This window comes from Haliaeetus albicilla, chromosome Z (assembly GCF_947461875.1).
Source record: "Haliaeetus albicilla chromosome Z, bHalAlb1.1, whole genome shotgun sequence".
Lineage (NCBI taxonomy): Eukaryota > Metazoa > Chordata > Aves > Accipitriformes > Accipitridae > Haliaeetus > Haliaeetus albicilla.
This window is the reverse complement of record NC_091516.1, coordinates 61,462,465-61,480,651: the sequence shown is the minus strand read 5'-3', so window position 1 is coordinate 61,480,651 and position 18,187 is coordinate 61,462,465. Positions and strand designations below refer to the sequence as shown.

Here is an 18,187-nt window from a genome sequence, read left to right as displayed (position 1 = left end):
GCTTGGCAGCTGACACAGTGTAAAGTTAGACCTCCCTCAAGAATCATAACTAGTTTAATGACAACTTACTTAATACAGCTAATAGCCAAGTGATAGTATCTTGCATTATAGCATGTGTGCCTTGTGCAACTGCCTTGGTACACTTGATTTTGTAAAGTACTAAACAACCTAAGTATTTGTAGAATACCCCTCATTTTTTCCAGGCAGTAAGTGAAGAATTGAAATGGTCTTTAACAATTAAAGTACAAAAGATGCTGTAAGCTATATTTTAATATTTAATGTGTATTTTAAGACAAGGCAAAGTTATTATTTAAGTATAAGGTAGATGGCTTCTCACCATAAGAGTTAGTGCCTTATGGCCATTCTGCAGAATAGGATTCAGGGTACTTTAAAATGCACTTCAAATCATTCCTGAATATTTGCACTAAAATAATTCATCATAAGGAAGATGAACTGGATTAAATTCCTGTGGCCCTACAATATAGTTTGCTGGTAAAAAAATCCTAAGAAAGCAATAAAATAGTTCAATTTCTTGTCCCCGAAAGAATTGCGGCACAGTATATAAAGATAGCAGATACCTGTTTCCAGAGATAAGCATTCTAGGACATCCTGTCTGGGTCCTGCTGGAATTAGCACTTGAAATTCTGCTGTCTCTGACTGAGGCTGGTTTTGGTGTATTTCTGACAAAATCTAAGAGCTACACCACATAAAAGCCACCCTTGTGATGTTGCCAGTTTTAAGTTCCTCAATCCAGTGCATGGATATAGCATGGCTAATAACATTTTGACCCAGGCCCAGAAACTGCCATATCTGAGCACTCCACAGTCTTCAACGTAGTGAAATTCCACAGCATCCCATTAAGGCAGAGAAGTGCTATCACTGTCATATGAAAAATGAGGAACTGAGGCAGAAGGAAATGAAGTGGCTGTCTACAAAGTCAGAGCTCAACCAGTTTCTCAGAAACAAATATTTTCTGTGGCTTTTCACTGTTACTATGCATGTACATTTCATCTGCACAGAGGACAAGTCATGAACAGAAAAGTTACCAGGCAGGTAACTCTGCTTCTCAGCTGCAGGGAGCCCTGTTAAAAACCCATACACCCATAGGATGCTTCTGTGCCCAGGGTGGGAACAATTATGGACCCAAAACCTCCTTTATGTACAATTACATCCCATCAGCTAACACTGCGTAGCAATGACCTAGCAACAGCCATGAGGAAATCATCTGCTGCTCCATAAGTGTGCTACATTGGCATTGGGAGCTGTTAGGTATGGAGGCAAGTTCTTTTTATTTTATAGACCAGGCTGTTTTGGAGAGTGTGCTTACACAGAGCCAAAGAAAGATTACCCATCATTGCTTTATGGCCATCTTTGTGCTGGTGCAATGATACAAAATGGGAGGGAAATGCCATGGCATTACATAGTAGAAGCATCACTGTTCCCACTAGGCATCTTTTCCTGCTTCCTTGTACAGGCAGCATTCTGACAACGTTTTTGGAGGGCACAAAAAACACAAGAACACAAATGCTATGTCCTCCATTTTCTTTTGTTTTTCAATTTTCTGCAACATTCCAGTAACTCAGTCTCAACTAATGCACAGTTTTCTGGTGAGGATTACCCGAGTCACTGATTTTCAGCAGGAGCACCCTCACAGAGGCAGGCAGGGCAATCAATATGCCTTAAACCACCGTAGCCAGAGATGTCATTACACAAGAGCAAATGCAAAGTAATATCCGTTTTTACCAGGATAAGATCTACCTTTTCATTTTATAGCCAAAATAAAATAACTAATTACAAACCAGGAGCCACTTGGCAAACACTGATCCATTAAAAACCAAAAGGTGAGCAGTCGCCCAGGTGAAGACAAGGGAGACTATTTGGTACCCCGTTAGTCTCTCTGCATTCTCAGATCCCCCATAGCGGAAGGCACTAAAGAGGGAAAAGCAGAAATGGCTAGCTTCCAATGCCTATTCTCTGACTGTTTATTTAGAGAATGAATATATTTCCCCTTATAATTCTAAGCAGAGTTGGGCACCCAACAGTGACTCTTGTAGAAACTCGAAAATGAGAGACATAGCTCAGATTCAAGGAACAGGGATTCATAGTCCCACTCCACTTAGGTTGCACTGAACAAGCCTCTGCTTGTGTCTCCTTCTGTTTATTTCCATTATGTTCATACAAAGCCTTAGGCCAGGCACTGTCTCTCAACTATATTTGCATTATGCAGGAAGCATCTCTGCTCATAAAGTCTATTAGTTTTTAAAGTGTAGGCTTTAGGGTAGCACTGAAAATTTCATATGACCATCCTTGTTTTCTAAACAACAAAAAAAATTTCTATGTGAATTCAACTATTCACCTCTTTCCGCTAAACATAGGGAAGCAAATTCAGCCCCGATACAAACATGTGAACATCTCATTGACTTCAATGGCCATTCAGCTTAGCTATGTCACAGCTGAATTAGGCCTTGGGTCTCAAACTGTCTTGTCTGCTCTTGCCATCTGTCTTTCTATGCTAACCTAATTCCTTATTAAATAGGGTGTTCGAACTGAATGTGAACCAATTCTGCTGATCCTTTCTCTGCAACAAACATTGCTAGAGGCTAACATTCCTGCAAGTTATGACTATTTTGACTGCCTCTGCTTCTAGATACTATGTGATGTTCTTTTAAGGTGGCCTGAAATTCTGACTGTGAATGTTTAAATTCCTGAGCATTCAATCCCTTTGCAGTCATATCTTAGACATTCAAAATTACTAAGCCATTTAGCAAATCATAACTCAAAACAGTACACAGATTCATTGTCCGTCTTCCTTAGAGGTTTCTGAGCTGGTAGTGCTAAACATGGTAGTTCACATACCATGTAGATGATGATGTGTTATACAGAAAAAAAAACAAAACAAAACAAAAACCAGACAGATAAGTGTCTCTATGTTAACAAAACAATGGACAGCAGATCCAGAAAGTGTATTAAAGGGACAAGGCAGAGACGTGTCTAATGACATCCCTAATCTAGTGATTGTGGATGAAGGAGGAAGTACAGGGGAAGGTCTGAAGATACAGACTGAGTGCAGGTGTTCTTCCTATATGAAGACTCTAACTGCCGCTGCCAAAGACCATTGCTCTGTTCCAGTGGGGCATTTCTTGTGTTCTTAGAAACTCTTTTACTGAGCTAGGAGAAGACTCGTTGTTGCTCTCAGCAACAGAATGTGGAAAATCCAAACAACCTACCTGCACAGTTAAAATAAATTAAGCATGACAGTTATTTTTATCTGTTACTCAGTGCATGTTGTGAAGAGAACATTTGAATAGCCTGAATAAAGGAAGAAGCAGCCATGAACTTAATTTAAACTCAGACTGAACTATTCACAAATTGAGAGCTGCTGAGGATCAAGTCATTTGGTTGTCATTTAAAGGAAAGCAAGCAAACAAACAAAACAAAACAAAACAACAAAAAACACCTCTCATCTATTCATTAAGTGTCCACAGTTTCATCTTCCAGGCAAGACTTGACATGAAAGCACAATGGTTCTTTCAAAAAGAGGCTTTCTAATACATTTCTAATTTTTAGAAATTCCACAAGACACTTAGCTTGCTAGATTTCAACAGGAAAGGTTTGAAAGTGCAGCTTGACATTTCGGGCCTTACTCTTAAACCATTTGAAATTTCCTGATCTTTCTTTGTTTTCAGAGCTGCAATCTCTCTACAGGGCAGGGTGCCTCTTTAAAATGTTACAGTGTAAAATCTGTAATAACTCTAGCACAGAAGCAATAAGTATTTGAGTTACAGGTAATATGAAAGTTAATTGAAGCCCTGATGTAATTTTATGCTTTCTTCATGCTCTATTCCACTGGTATTATGGGCTTATTGTCAAGATGAGAGCTGTGAAAAATGTTTATTGGTACTCTGGTACAGGCTCTACACTGCTTTTTCTCAACAGGGTAGCTAATTCTCTTAGGAAGACACTTAACTGAATCAACACTCCTCACTGTTCATGCTAAGGAGGAGTGGAGGGAATCAAAGAAATAGGACAGATAAAGGGAGATGCACATACACTACAAAAGCTACATTTTAAAAGGAGGTCAGTTTTGTTTATCACAGCTTTAGCACATCCCCAGGTAGGCTCAAGGCTCAATCTCTGCAAAAACTCCCTGGTCATATATATATTGTCCATGCATCAGCCTCCACTTTGGTGTAGCCTGCACAGATGGACCACCTCATCAGGCAGGGAAACCTATCACGTCATGGGACTGCCTTGCACATGAGTTCTACCCCAGCAGGTAATGAGGCTGCTGTAAGCTAAAATCATGAGGCTCCTAAAACTTGAACACAAGCATAGCTACCAAAGGCAAAGCATCAGCCTTAGCTGTTCTTTGATGCACTGTGGAATGCAAGTGTGTAAAAACATTGCCTCAGGAATGTTTTTAATTTCAAATTTAGACAATGCACATCACGGGACAGAAAAACAGCTGAGAGAACAAGTAGAACTGAGCTGATAATTTCCACAAGTCTGCAGAAGTCAACCAGCATTTTCTTATTGACTTTGGATTGTGCTGTAGCTGTTTGTTCTACCCTTGAAGAGCCATGTTTGGCATACCACAGACATAAGATTCAGAGTTTTTGCATTGCATCAGCAGGAGCACATGTTGTGACTTTGAAGAACTGAGAGAGGACAAAGCCAGGATCCTGTCCCCTTGGGAATACATGGCTGGCCTGTGCTCATTTAGGAAGCACAGAAAGCACCTCTTTAATCTCCTGTCATGTTTATTAATGTGGAGGTTTTGTGGGCCTCCCAGGCAGAATCTAGGTTTTATGTTTCAGGATGCCATGTTTACATGAGTCCCCAAAGTGTGGGACAGCCTGGAAAGTTACACCCAGTTAGCCCATCTCTGTGCAGCAGGACTCAAAAAGTACTCATGAAATGCAGCTTGTTACACTTCTCATAATGCCCTAAGTATTGGCTAGGAAGTGATGGATGTGGCATCATTTGACATTGCACATTAATTTGTGATGTTTCCTTAAATATTAAACCTTTTAGGTGCAAAATGTAGCCCAATATCATGACACCAAAATCATAATTTATTTTTTTTTAGTTTGGCTTTGCTTTCAGAGCATTTGATCTCTTCCTCTATTAGAGAGCCAAGCAATCCTTTATTGAACTCTTTCAAGCATACGGCTTGGACAAGAAACATCACTGGAGTTTTGACCAGCAAGTCATGCCTGTTTTGAATGTTGTGGCTGGGAAATGAAATATTTCACTACCTATTTTAATTCTAGGGAGGTGATATGTGAATAACTGAGGAGAATATACCATATCTGGATATTATGTTTGCCTCTCAGTTTGCTTTTTTGGGAAAACAAATAGTACTTTGAAAGCAAACACTATAATTTTTCCTAATTACATGTCATTTTCTAAGATTGCCAGCCTTATCCACAGAGGCCAGAGGCTGATACATCTTCTCTAATTGAGCAATAGCTTACTCTATAAGTACTCCTCTGAAATGACTGAAACTGATTACCATGCAGCACAGCTAAGTTTAGGTGAAGACAGGTGTCTTCATCTTTAAACACTGGGATCTTATCTCTGATGTCCTTTTGATAAAAGTCAGACTATATTAACCTTACATCAAGCAGTGATTTTAATTTGACTATAAAATTACTAACACTGTTCGGTGCTCTGGATCTCTTCTCGCAGATAATAGATCTACTCTTAACTTCAGGTGAACCAAATATCTGTCCCAAAAGGGTCCACTCTCCTGGCTTGCATGGCTTTCCAGCAGTGTCATGGCTCATGCCGTAATAACACCAGTTCGCCTGCACCTTTCAATTCTAATGTGCCTGTCTAGGGAAGAGCAAGCTTTGACTCTGCCATTGCAAAATTTACAGGATTTGCACTAAGTCTGTCTAGTACAAATGCAGGCTTGAGGTGGGTTCTTTCATACCTGGCACATTATTCTTTACCACAACAGAAGACAGTGACAAGGCATTAATTAATACCATCTTCTGTCAAGCAAAACTGGCAGGTTTAGTTTGGCAGTAAAGTGCTGATACAAATTTGCCTGATAGAAAAAAATTGCACATTTCTTCAAAGCAACTGACAGTACAATCTTAACTCAAAAGTATGCAAAACTGGAGGTCAAACGTTAGGCCAGTCCAGGCAGTTTGGGCTAGGTCTGCCTCATTGCAGTTTGGCCCTTAAAAACTACAATCTAATCAGGCAGGTAAGCCAACTCTCAGACTACTCAGGGGTCTTGCTGTTGCCGTGTCAAGGACTAAAATACTTCTTCAGGGTCTTATGCTGTAAAACCCCCTTGTTTTATTTGTTTAACTCCTGGGTTAATTGTGAAAAATCTTGCAGTATGGCTTTTTTAGCAGTGTGGAAGGAGGCTTCTCAGTATAAACTACACCTATTTATTCCTAAATCCACGGTGGATGTGTGCAGTTCAATCATGTCTACTGCGCCTTCAGTAAGCCTGCCATTTTTGTCAGACCTCCAAATGCAAACCAGATCCAGAATATGACCCCCGAAGGAGACCATGAGGTGAGAGGAAAATTGACAGTGATAGGTCCTCTTATATGCACTCTATTACCTGCAGCTAAATGTCAGCAGAGTATGATTGTCCCTCCTCCTCCTCAGTAATGCAATCTGACACATATAAGAACTTACCCTATTGAGCCAGACTGGTTGTTCATTACAGGGAAGAGCAGAAAAGTATAATTGGGAGAGTCATCTAAAGACATAGTTTGCTAAAAAATTGAGATTGCCTTCTTCCCTTCTCTACCAGGTACGCTGCAAAGCCATGGTCATTTACTTCAGCAGTAGTATCCACTAATGCTGAACGTCCTGCCTGCTGCTTAAAGTCACCAAAGAGGAAATTAGATTTAGCTGGATTTATACCACTTTTGACTGTTGGAGGTGCATCCATAGCATCTTCCCACATATATATGTAGCACTCCCAACTGTTGGTACATGCAGCTGCAGGTCTAACTCCAGGTAACAGCAGAGGTCATAAAAATATGCCTTGTCTGCTTCAGCGTGGGCAAAATTAGTGTGATGAAGACAGGAGATAAACTGTCTCACTTTGCAGTTAAGAAAATTGGACACAGCTGTTGCAGTCCTCTGTTAGCTCTGCTGAGAGGGTTAGAAACTCATCTTTCTGGTATTTACACACATGCATTTCTTGGGGGCAAGAAATCCTCCAGGCGGATGCAGTGAGATGAGCACCACGGGCTATTTGTCTCCCTCACAGCATTACAGCCATGCACTTTCAGCACTGCTTGTGTAACTGATGGCTTTTCTCTCTACTAGTATAGTTATCAGAGGCAGATAATCTTTCTGCTACCTTCTGCTTTCTTCCTGCAATTGAGCTTAAGATTTCATGATTAAAAAGAATTTGCATGAGTAACTCGTGCTTCCCTTCTTTATATCATTCAAGGAGTTCTCTGCTATTTTTAAACCCTTGTGCAAGGCAATGAATTAATTGTTTGGCTGCACTGCCACCAACATACAGCAACTAACTCTAGGCAAAGCTAGGAGGCTATCTGCTCTTTTAATGATAGAACATCACAGTTCTTAGCTAGTATTTCCAAATAAGAGAATGTACTCCAAAACAAATTATTACAAGTAAGAGAAACAAAATTCACAGTTTTTCCCTTCTTCATGCCACCCAGTTCCTGTCAGAGTTTTAGGCTATTTCCTGCAGACATTTTTTTGTCCAAAAACTTCAGTGTTTCTCTCTCAGTTTCATCATAAACTGTTCACTGTGAACAAGATTGCTGAGATTGGGAGCAATTTTCTAAGCAACATTGCAATCTCATTCTCTTAGAATAGCTTTAAACTTAGGGCTGGTCTATACTTAAGGTTTCATTGCAAAATATATGTAGATTATAGTTCTGAGGGCTTTTTGCTAGCTTCATAGCAGAAATGGTGAACTTCATAGCACGCTTGCAGATATTTTATGCTACTACAACTAACTATTGAAAGGGTTTTGCCCACAGGGTTAAATCTGCGATAAAAACGCATGCATCATCTGAACCAACATTAGTTCATCACTGCTGGTCACCAGAAATAAATGATGTTGGTAGGTAGAAATTCTTCATTAAAACAAGTAAGGGACAAAGTTTGATACTGAATGGCTGAAGATACAGCTGTTCTCCCAAGCTGCCATTACTTCCCACACAACTGAAGCATGCAAAAGTTATGTCAGGGTATTGCTAGCCTGGGCTAGTTCAAATCACTCCTGAAAGCCTGACTGAGCTGAGGAGACCTAATCCATCTCAGTGATGGAGATCTGAAATGGCTTTAACTACTCCATCTGCAGCCACCAATGTAAGTCTGTTTAGGCATTTCCCAAAATGGCACCAGACTACATGTGCAACTAAAATGTGCACCTGAATTTTGGAGACTGAGCCTTTGACACCTGTTCTCGGTATAGATGCAGCACAGTGCTTCTGGCATGGTCACAATCCAACCAGCACCCTCTGAGGAACAGCACCAGCCAAGGCTCCTTCTTAATGGGGCATAAGAAGGTGTGACTTCCCTCCTACTAACCCTAGGGTCCCTAGTAGGGAGATTTTTGCCTTATTTGTATTTAAGTCCAAAACACATCACATTGTGAAAGCTGGGGGAGGGAGGGGGGAAATTGGAAGAGAAAAGCAAATCAGCAAAAGATAATTGTGCCATTAGCTCTATAACCTGTGCACCCACCCCAGTGAATAACACCACTATCAGATGCAGAAAAACAGATTAAATGAGATAGTGCTCTTAAGACAATTGCTATCAGAGAGACACTCACATCACAAGAGAAGTGGCACTTAACAGCAGCCTCCGTAATAGTTTTTTTAAGACTGAAGATTCTGTGGAAATTGAGACTAAAATATTTTCTTAACTCTTAGAGGTGAGCCCTCAAATCATGGTTAAAAGGGTAAGGAAGTTTCATTCCTTCCTTCAAAATATAATACAGATGCAATGCCTAAGCATAGTGTGTATTAAAAAAAAGTGCAAAAAAACAGATAAATGAGTGGTTTTCTTCACCACTTAAGTTATGCCTTTGTCCTCATGCTGATATGTGACCTCTCCCAATCTGAACTCCATGAAACACTAAGCCATTTAGTGGTTCAATACATAAACATAACAGCACTCTTGCTGAAAGGTCTTTTTTCCTAGACTGTGTCTTTTTTTTTCTCTCCCTCTTCTTCTTTGAGGATTTTATTTTTCTGAATGACCTGTTATTATTCACAGGAATAATTGGTGACAAAATCTACTTTGTAGTTTAACATGGCATCTGTCTGCTGGCTCAGCTGGCCACTGCCAAGATAGCAACACAAGGATGTAGTTCGGCTTTTGTTTTTAATGACAAGTCATAAGTAGCTGAAAGAAAGCAGACTGAGAAACAGCAGGAATCCCTGTGGTTCAAATCGAGTGAAAATAGTTGCTCTAATAAATTGCCTCCTTGGCCTGTTCAAGACCAAATGGGCCCATTTAGTGATGATCCAGGATTTATGTTGTTGGAGCTGGCCTGTTTCCTTCCAATCTGAACAGGGCAGGATGCACTCTGGTGAGCAACAGACCAGCCAGTAGATCTGAGATGGCAGCACCCTCCAGCCAGCAGAGAGGGCCAAACTGGGAGTAGTAACATGTCCTTTTGGCACATGTGTGCAACCTGGCTTGGCTCTGAAATGGACTAAAACTGCTCCTGCAAACAACCTGTCCCAGTGGAAAAGGATGATAAATCTTAAACTGCTCCAGCTGCCATGCAAGTGAACATTTGACTATGTCTTAACCTTTCATAGTAGGTATAAATGACTATCATGTGAGAAATGAAGAAGGCTTGATTCAGTATGATTCAATCACTGCAGGAGTTTTCCTGGTGAATACCCTTAAGTGCTTTATCTACCTCTTCCTCTGAGGAGACAAATCTTTGCCCTAAAGGTGTCCCCTGATTCAGCTCCTCTTATGCTACAACCTGCTCGTTTACTGCACCAGTTTCTTTTGCAAGAGGATGTAGGCTGTCAGCTTTCAGATGGATACAGCCTACCCCAGAATTAATGGTTGTATAATACAGGGCTCAGAGTTGTTTCCCACCAGCTTAACAACACAGCAATGGAGCCTATATGCTGAAAACACAGAGCACTCTGCAGCTAAAACAAATAGCAAAATTAAGAGCCTAAGTCTGCAGTTTCTGGGTAATTTTTGCATTTGTGAAGGACTTTCTAAGGGAGTTGTGGGGCCCTGTAGAAAGGTCATATACTTCAGTAGCTGAATTGCACCTTAAAGATTCCTTTCTTTGTCCAGATCCTATAGAAGTAGAGCAGAAATCCAAAGGGACTGACAGACTGAGATGGATGGAGCAAGCATCCCTGAGATGAATGTACTACCCCAGGTCACTGCTGACCAACACAGAGGTGCTTCCCCCACGGTCACAATGCTGACCATGAAGAACTGTGATTAAGTAATGAACTGCTAAAGTCTCCCCTTGTTTGTTAAGAGCAATGAGTGGGTATTCACAGCAGTTTTGCAGATCCTACATCAATACCTCTATTTTTCATCCATATTCTGCACTTCCACTGGCAACTATATCACCAGGAACTGGGCATCTGGCTCTTGCACTTAAATTTCATCCTTCCTGTCTTGACAGCATCCGTTCCTTTCTCTCTTGGCTGATGCTGCTGAGCTGAGAGCCCAAATTCCTTCTTATTAGCTGCACCTTGATTTCTCTCCTAAGTCTGCATGGATACATCTCTTAAGGAAAGAGACTGTTAGCTCAGCTTCATCCCTGTTGTATTGTCCGGTCGTCTTCATTGTTAAACTCCTGTCATCCATCAAACCCTATTCACAGTTGAAATCAACAGCAAATAAAAGGAAACAAATAAGTCAGCACAGTGCTACACAGAAGTGGAGCTAGCATGCATAGAGATGGATGAAAAGCCACTGAGCCCCAATAGTGCTGATGGAGCTGCCCTGCAGCTGTTCTGGTTGAGTTACTTCATCACTGCTGTACAGATGAGGGTAGACGTAAAACTTTAGGTGTGCTAATGGCAGCTGAACTGGTACTATGTGCAGCCTTACATCATGTCCATAGATGTGAACACACTTGGGATTTTTTTTTTAATCCAAGGATGATTATAAAGTTGCCATGTCCTTCATGCAGATCAAGTCAGAGGTCCATGCTGTGGCAGATATGGCCTATCATCAAATACAGAGTGTGGAGATGAAGTCTATTCAGGCTTATGGTATTTGTAAGTTTTTGAGATTTGGGGGAAATCTATCCTTTTCTTATGTGTGTTAATTTCTAGGCCTTGGACTTTCGTGACTTTTTTTCTAGTTAAGTACATGTATTACTGCTGTAATGCTCTCTTCTTCATCTTTCATGTGTTGCCACATCAATGGGGAATATCACTTTACAGGTGGACACCTTAAGTCAATACCAGTGCCTACCATGGGCTATGCAGAATGCTAGTTGTGTCACAGGTGCAAAATTAGGCAACCCACAACTTCATTTAGCATCCTAGTCAGCAGACTGCCCTTTCCTGGTGGGCATAGGCTGCATATACATCAGCACTTCAGCAAAGAACAGTAGTATGGGTTTTAGTGAACTGCTTCCTCTTTCCTCAACCACACTTGCAACTCATTCAGATGTGGAGTGATTCACACTATGTGATGAGACTGTTGAGTCGCAGGCAAGAGTCCTTTTGGAGGAAACCAAACCAGAAACTCTTCTGCAGGGTCATATGAAATACTTTTCAAACCTAGTAGAAACACAAATATTCAAATCAAGTACTACTCCTTCTGACACTGTGGTAACATTCAGTCCAGGGAATCAGACTAAATCTAGTCTGACATTAAATCCTGGAAATACTTATAATATGGATCTAGAGATGACAGCACCAACTGTTCCCATCCTCTGATCCATTCCTACCGCACAGCTACTTCCTGATGCAGAGGCATCCACACAAGGACAACATGCTGAAGGCTTCGCAGTTCCAAATATACTGCAGAAAAGGATGCACAGGGACCCAAGTATGAAGGGATGCTTTAGTGAATTGGTAAAAAAAGGCACACAGCTTTATTTTACATCCGTATTTGAATAGCAGGAGAGCATATAGGTATCAGTAGACAATCAGAGGCCCACTATGCTAAAATGCTCTGCAGACATCTAACAAGGAAGGTCCTTTTGGCCTGAGATTAGCATGAATAAAACTATCAAAGTGAGCAGGAAAGAAGAAAAAACAGCAGAAGGAAGAAATCAGGACAGAATAAACTAGATGCCTTTTCTGCAGCACCACCTTCCAAGCAGCAATGCTCTAGGGGAACCCCAGCACAGAAGAATGCAAAGGAAGGATCAGTCCTGTGGTAAAGTCAAAGGATTAGACCTCTGGCTTTGTGGACTACTACAGAGTGCTGAGAGCACAACAAGAAAAAAAGGTCCCAATTTCCCAAAGCAGGAAAACCCACCACTGTTAGAAAGAAAGATACAGATGTGTAGTCAGTGCCTCCATGTACCCATAGGTAGACTACAGCTCAAGCTAGCACTGTTAGCATGTGCCACTGTCTGCTGGAGCAACAAATAAGCAAAGGGCATCTCTAAAGTACAGATCCTTTTGCATAAGTAATCGTAACACAACTGCGGACTATACAAAAACAGTAGTAGTTTGAAGAGACACACTCAAGATTGTAGAGTGAAGTAGCAGCAGAGGGCACGAATAACTGTCCTTGTATTGACCAAGGACTACAGAGCCATTTCAAACTGTATTATTACATGAGCTGTATTTCAAATTTAGTAGGTGCACACAGTGCTGTGGTAGCACAAGAAACATTATTCAATGTATTCTCAGTGTGACTGTGTACATTCAACAGTGCTACTGGAGATGTTATATAAATCCTTATACATCCTTATCCTCTATAGAGGAGAATGTGTAACCCCTATAATTTAATTTCACAGTTTAGAAAATTTTCACTGATTTAATCTGACTCTAATCCACCTTTATTGATTGTAATTATTGCCATTGCTGTGGAAACTCCAAAAGCAATCAAACAGCCGTCTGTGGCTAGCTATGCTTAAGCAAGACTGTCCCTGGAGGTGAAATCAGCAGGTATGTTCTTACCTTCTTCAAGGCTTAAGCTTGATGTAGAAATAAAAGTGCAGAGGTTCTTCTTCCAGACAGGACAAACAGGCTGCCGGCACCATGCCCTGCAAGCTGCACCTGTAGCCTGACCTCACCTGATAAGCAGTTGTGACTACTGCCTGGCTGACAGTGTTGGGTAATGAGATGCTCATAGTTAGGGTCCTAGATGCTCTTAGTTACCCTTCCCTCGGGATGCACAGAAGTGCTCAGATGTCCTCTGGCTTCTCCCCAGGATGGGATGAGCTCATCCCAGGGATGGTGTGAGCACAGGCAGCCCTTCAGCACAGCAACACAGGCAAGCACAGAGCAACCTGTGTCTGGGAGGCTCCCTGGGGGTGGCAAGGCTGGACCTGACAGCCAGGGACATCCCACCACACCATCAGGGACCAGGGCAGCCCCAGCCCTGGCATTGGGCACCACGCTAGGAACAGGGATGGCCACTGCAGGGGCTGAAATGGAGTATGTCCTTCCTGAGCCTTGGCGTGCTGTGTCAACCCGTTAAGCACCTGCTGCATTTTCTCCCAGCCGTGGCAGCTTCTCTACAGCATGCAGAGCTGTCTCCAGCTGGCAAAGATATTTTTCAGTCGTTGTTTTTGTACCCTTTCTGCTTTCTTTAACAACGCTGACGAAATACCGGGCTGGCAACAGAGCGTGGCTGGTAGAAATGGATCCAAGCAAAGCAAAGCAACCTCTCAGCCATGCATATTCTTCCGTAGGCAATAAAATGTCTTTGGTTTTGTAGGCGCAGGAGGATTGGATATGCTGCCAAGGGACCTGCCGGGACCGTGCTCCTGTGAAAGTCCTAAAGCTGAGGAGGATGCAGGGGTAAGTCTTCTCCCACCGCATCCTTATGGGATCTGCGCTGCACTCAAACATAATGCTTGATGGCACCCCATGCTCAGTGGGATGGGCCACACCTTCAGCTGCGAGGAGGTTGTCATGGGGGGAGTAATTTGCACAGCAGACCCCGTTGGTGTAAACTGCATTTGCTTGACTACTGCAGGTTCTCCTCCTAAATATTTGAAAGCCTGATGCAACAGTTGGGATTAGGAGGACCTTCAATAAAAGTGCATCTCTTGGGAGATCTTGTTAAATAATCCTGGCAACTCATTGCAAGATGGTGTCAAACCAATGCTCAGTCTTTCCTCACCACCAGTCAATCCCCTACATGTCTTCCCTTGCACCTTCTCCTCTTCTCAAGCCCCTCTGTAGTTACTGCTACTCCACCTCCTTCCATCTGCTGGAAACTCACATGCGAGCAGCTCCGTCAGCATGAGGAGGGCAAGCATCTGAGATGCGTTGCCCTCACCTGGTAGCCTGGTGTGGCTGGGTGGCATGTGGAAACATGCCAGATTGCTGGAAAAGGCGTGATGGGGATATTCCTTTTTCTCTGTTGTTCTTGGTGTGATTGTGTGCAGCCAGGTGTTTTTAACAGCAGCAAATGAATTCATCAGTAAGGTGGTGGGAATGGAAAGGGAGTGAATGGGCGAGTCAATTCCTGCAGGGCCAAGATGTTCATCTTCAGGGTTGCTGACACTGCTGAGCATGAATCACATATATCTAAAGACAAAAACAACCGTGTTAAAAACTAAAGGCCTCTCCAACAATTTTTTATTATAAAGGGATTATTAAATACAGGTGTAAACTTGGGTATACCTAGCCCATATTAATGCCTAAATTTACTTTAGTCTTTTACATTTCTTTAAATTGAAATAGTAAAACTGGTTCAGATGAAACTGATGAGGCAGATTTCAGACTTCTGCTGTAAAAGCAAAGGAGTTTTTTCTTAAATTACAATTAGTTAAATGTAGCCCAATAACTAACTCTTTCGTTTAGAGAAGCATTTAAAGATAAAAATGCAGCAAGTTCATATCTTCTTCTGGTCTAATAGTAAAAACTGGTATGCGAAGCTCAGATTAGCTGGCTTTAAGATCTTAAAGGCCATGGTGAATAATCAGCTAAGGTCAGCACCTGCAAAAACCTTTTTTTTAATGAGGAACATGTAAATGCAAAACATGTTTTGAAAACCTTTTCTTAGATTTTTCTAATCATATTTACTAGTTGCATTTATAATTTAAAAAAAAAATTAATAATTTTCTCAAAATCCAGGTTTCCCACAGTTTTTATTTAAGTGCTAATAAAATCCAAAAGGGTCTGGATTAATCTGATGTTTAAAAAAACAAAACAGATCTGCTAATAAACAACAAATATGAAACTGACTATATGTGGTTAGCAATTTAGAATGGACAATATAGCACAGAAGTTCATACTCCCAGCTATTAAAAATAATGACCAAATTCAAGGTTAAATCTATGTAAAGCAGGAAACCAACATGTCCTCAGGCATATCAGCCAGTGAGAATCCACCTTTCTTTAGGCAAATAATTTACAACACAAACAATAAGAGTAAGGTTCAAATTGATAATGCAAAGCCACCAAAATGAAACTTTCATGTTATGGTTAAATCAGATATTTAAATCATTCTGACTGCAGCTGGAGCATGGACTTGCACAGGCATTTCCAGACATTTTGCACTGGTTGCTATCAGTGTTCTGCTCAGTGTAGTATCACTTTCTGGCAGCTCATATATCGCAAGCAGGACCTGTAGGACTGCTGGGAAAGCTCTGAGCTAGAGTTTAATCAGTCCCTAACTTTCTCTGGCTTAAGCTAAGGTCATACTTAAGGAAGAGGGGAAAAAAGGTTCAATGACTGTGGAATGCAATTTGTTTTAATAACACAGTACTTCCGATGCTTGGGAGTGTAACACCACACAGAACAAAATCTGACTTAGCATTGTTTTCTCCTTGGTTTTAAAAAAGAGTTCTCATTTTTTTAATAATGACCCCCCGCTGAAGGAGGAGGTTTAATGGCAGAACTTTGTAAGAGGGAGGCTGACTCAGTGCTGCCACTGACGCAGCGTGAGCAGAATCAGCAAAATGCTAGCCCAGGAAAGTCAATAAAGTCCATGAGAGTATACTTACCAGCATGGAAGAAAATTAATTTAGTTACAGCAAATGATGAAGTGCTGAAATTTTCTTTAATAATTTGCTAACAATTTGTGGAAGGGAGAAGCCTGATGCTTGAGGCAAAGACTATATGGATCAGCTGAATATAAACTCTTCTGAGCTTGCATTTGCTGAAAGAGACAAACCCAAAACAATTGTCCTTTCTATCACTCAACAGTCAAATGGGAAACGTTATTTTCATATAAGAAAACCAGCAATTTTAGATTAACGCTGAAAGAATCTATGCAGACCTAGTTGCAATATTTTTTGATGATATTAAGATAAAGTAGATTCTCAATTATTAAAAGTCAGGAAATAAATAGAAATCTGCATCTGTGTTATTTTCAACAGCCTACTTACTCCAAGCTGGGATGTGGACCACAAACTATTAACAAGAAGCAACAAGCTACCCTAGTCCAGACTGTGCTCTTGATGTGTGGTTCAAGTCAATGGTAATTGATAGGTAATGACATTCACAACCAGTGAAGACAGGATATGGATCAGTAAACAAATGTTATACTTGATCCTAGTCATGAAGCAAAGTAATACTCTCCCTTACAAGAAAAGAAAAATATGGTCCTCCCAAAGAGCCACTCCATGTAATGTGCTCAGAATTAGCCAGGCTGGACCTATTGTTGAACAAGTGAAAGTTTATGAATGACCTTAGAGTTTTTTTATGTTTCTTCTTTCTTTGCTAAATAGCAAAATACTGCCTCTTCATTGTTGCATTTAAAACACATCCTGTTATGCCTGCAGCTCTTTTTGGACTGCAGGTTCAGAATACCATGTACTCTATTACTGAGCCTTTCTTGCAGCTTTTGCTCAAAAGGAGAACATCTATGTGTGTGGGAGTAGCATAAACTGCAGCTGTTTTTCTGGGGTTTTTTCCACCATCATTACTGCTGACTGGTAACAACGAAGAAGACATACGTATACACTATTTGGCTTCTCTGCAACACTGCTGTATAGGAGGCTGGGAGATTATCTTGGGGAACTCCTAATTTCAGTACAACTTTTATGGCTGTAAAAGGATCAGCAGTAGGTTGAAAGAATTTGTCTTGCAGTGAAAAGTATGCTGCTATTTTGCTGGAATATTTTATCAGAGATATAGAACTTCAATTTGCTCTTTCATTGGTTTTATGAAAGATTGTATCACCAAAGAACCTATGTGAGTCCAGGAATCTCTGGAAAGATTAATTAATTTCACTGGACAGCTGCTTAAAAACAACAAAAAAAATCCAAACAGATCCAGGATACAAGCCCTTCCCCTCATGCCCCACCTTGCCCTGCTGCCATGAATGTATTGTGGCCGAAAACTTTACAGATAACTCAAAATGAAAGTGGCTTTGATATTTTCAGCACTCTGGGGCAGTTTAAAAGGGAGATGCTCTTTCTGCACAGTACACGTATCTGAAGCAAAAATCCCTGGTCATCGTTCGAAGTGTAAGCCTGCATGGCCTTATATCCCCTTCTCCCTGACCCTTCAGGCAGTTTAGGACGTCTATCTTGCTGCCACACCAGCCATGGAGGGGTGCTGCTGAAATTTAGAGACATGTGTGCAGTAAAAATCCAAAGCAAGCTACAAGCCTGCTTCAAGGAGTAAAATAGTTTATTTTCTGCAGATGACGCTTTCCCCAGTTGGTTCCTGCCAGCTCTCATCACCATTTTTCCCAGGTCATTCTCTCCATCCCTGGTCCTGGCCACAGCTCACCTTGTGCTGAAGTCAGCAGAGCTGGGCTTGGTAACAGAGAGGATTAATCTGAGTTATTGCACTGCATGTCACAGCACACAGCTAAGAGTTCATTTCCAGTTATGGTCTCTGCTAATTGCTCTCGAATGCGTCTTCATATCATGACCGAGGCAGGCAACATTGGTCAGGGAAGCCAGAAGATCGTCAGTCATTCAAAGCGATCAGAGGCATTATGTTTGACCTCTGGCATTGTAATTTTATTTCTGTGGCTCTGCATGGAAACTGTCAAAGCAAAGTAAGAAGATTGTCAAGCTGTGGTGCCTGCATAAAACATGCCCACCTACCTTCATATCCAAAGACAAGTAAGATTAC

General features: G+C 41.3%; 1 protein-coding gene across 6 annotated transcripts in view; it reads left to right on the top strand.

Moving 5' to 3' along the window:
* PALM2AKAP2 (PALM2 and AKAP2 fusion) overlaps positions 1-18,187 on the top strand; it is a 272,673-nt gene that overhangs the window by 145,591 nt on the left and 108,895 nt on the right. For all 6 annotated transcript variants that reach the window (XM_069777058.1, XM_069777055.1, XM_069777057.1 and 3 more), the window contains one exon: positions 13,864-13,946. In XM_069777058.1, coding sequence (XP_069633159.1) covers positions 13,864-13,946 — 83 coding nt within the window. The remainder of the gene's footprint in view (positions 1-13,863; positions 13,947-18,187) is intronic.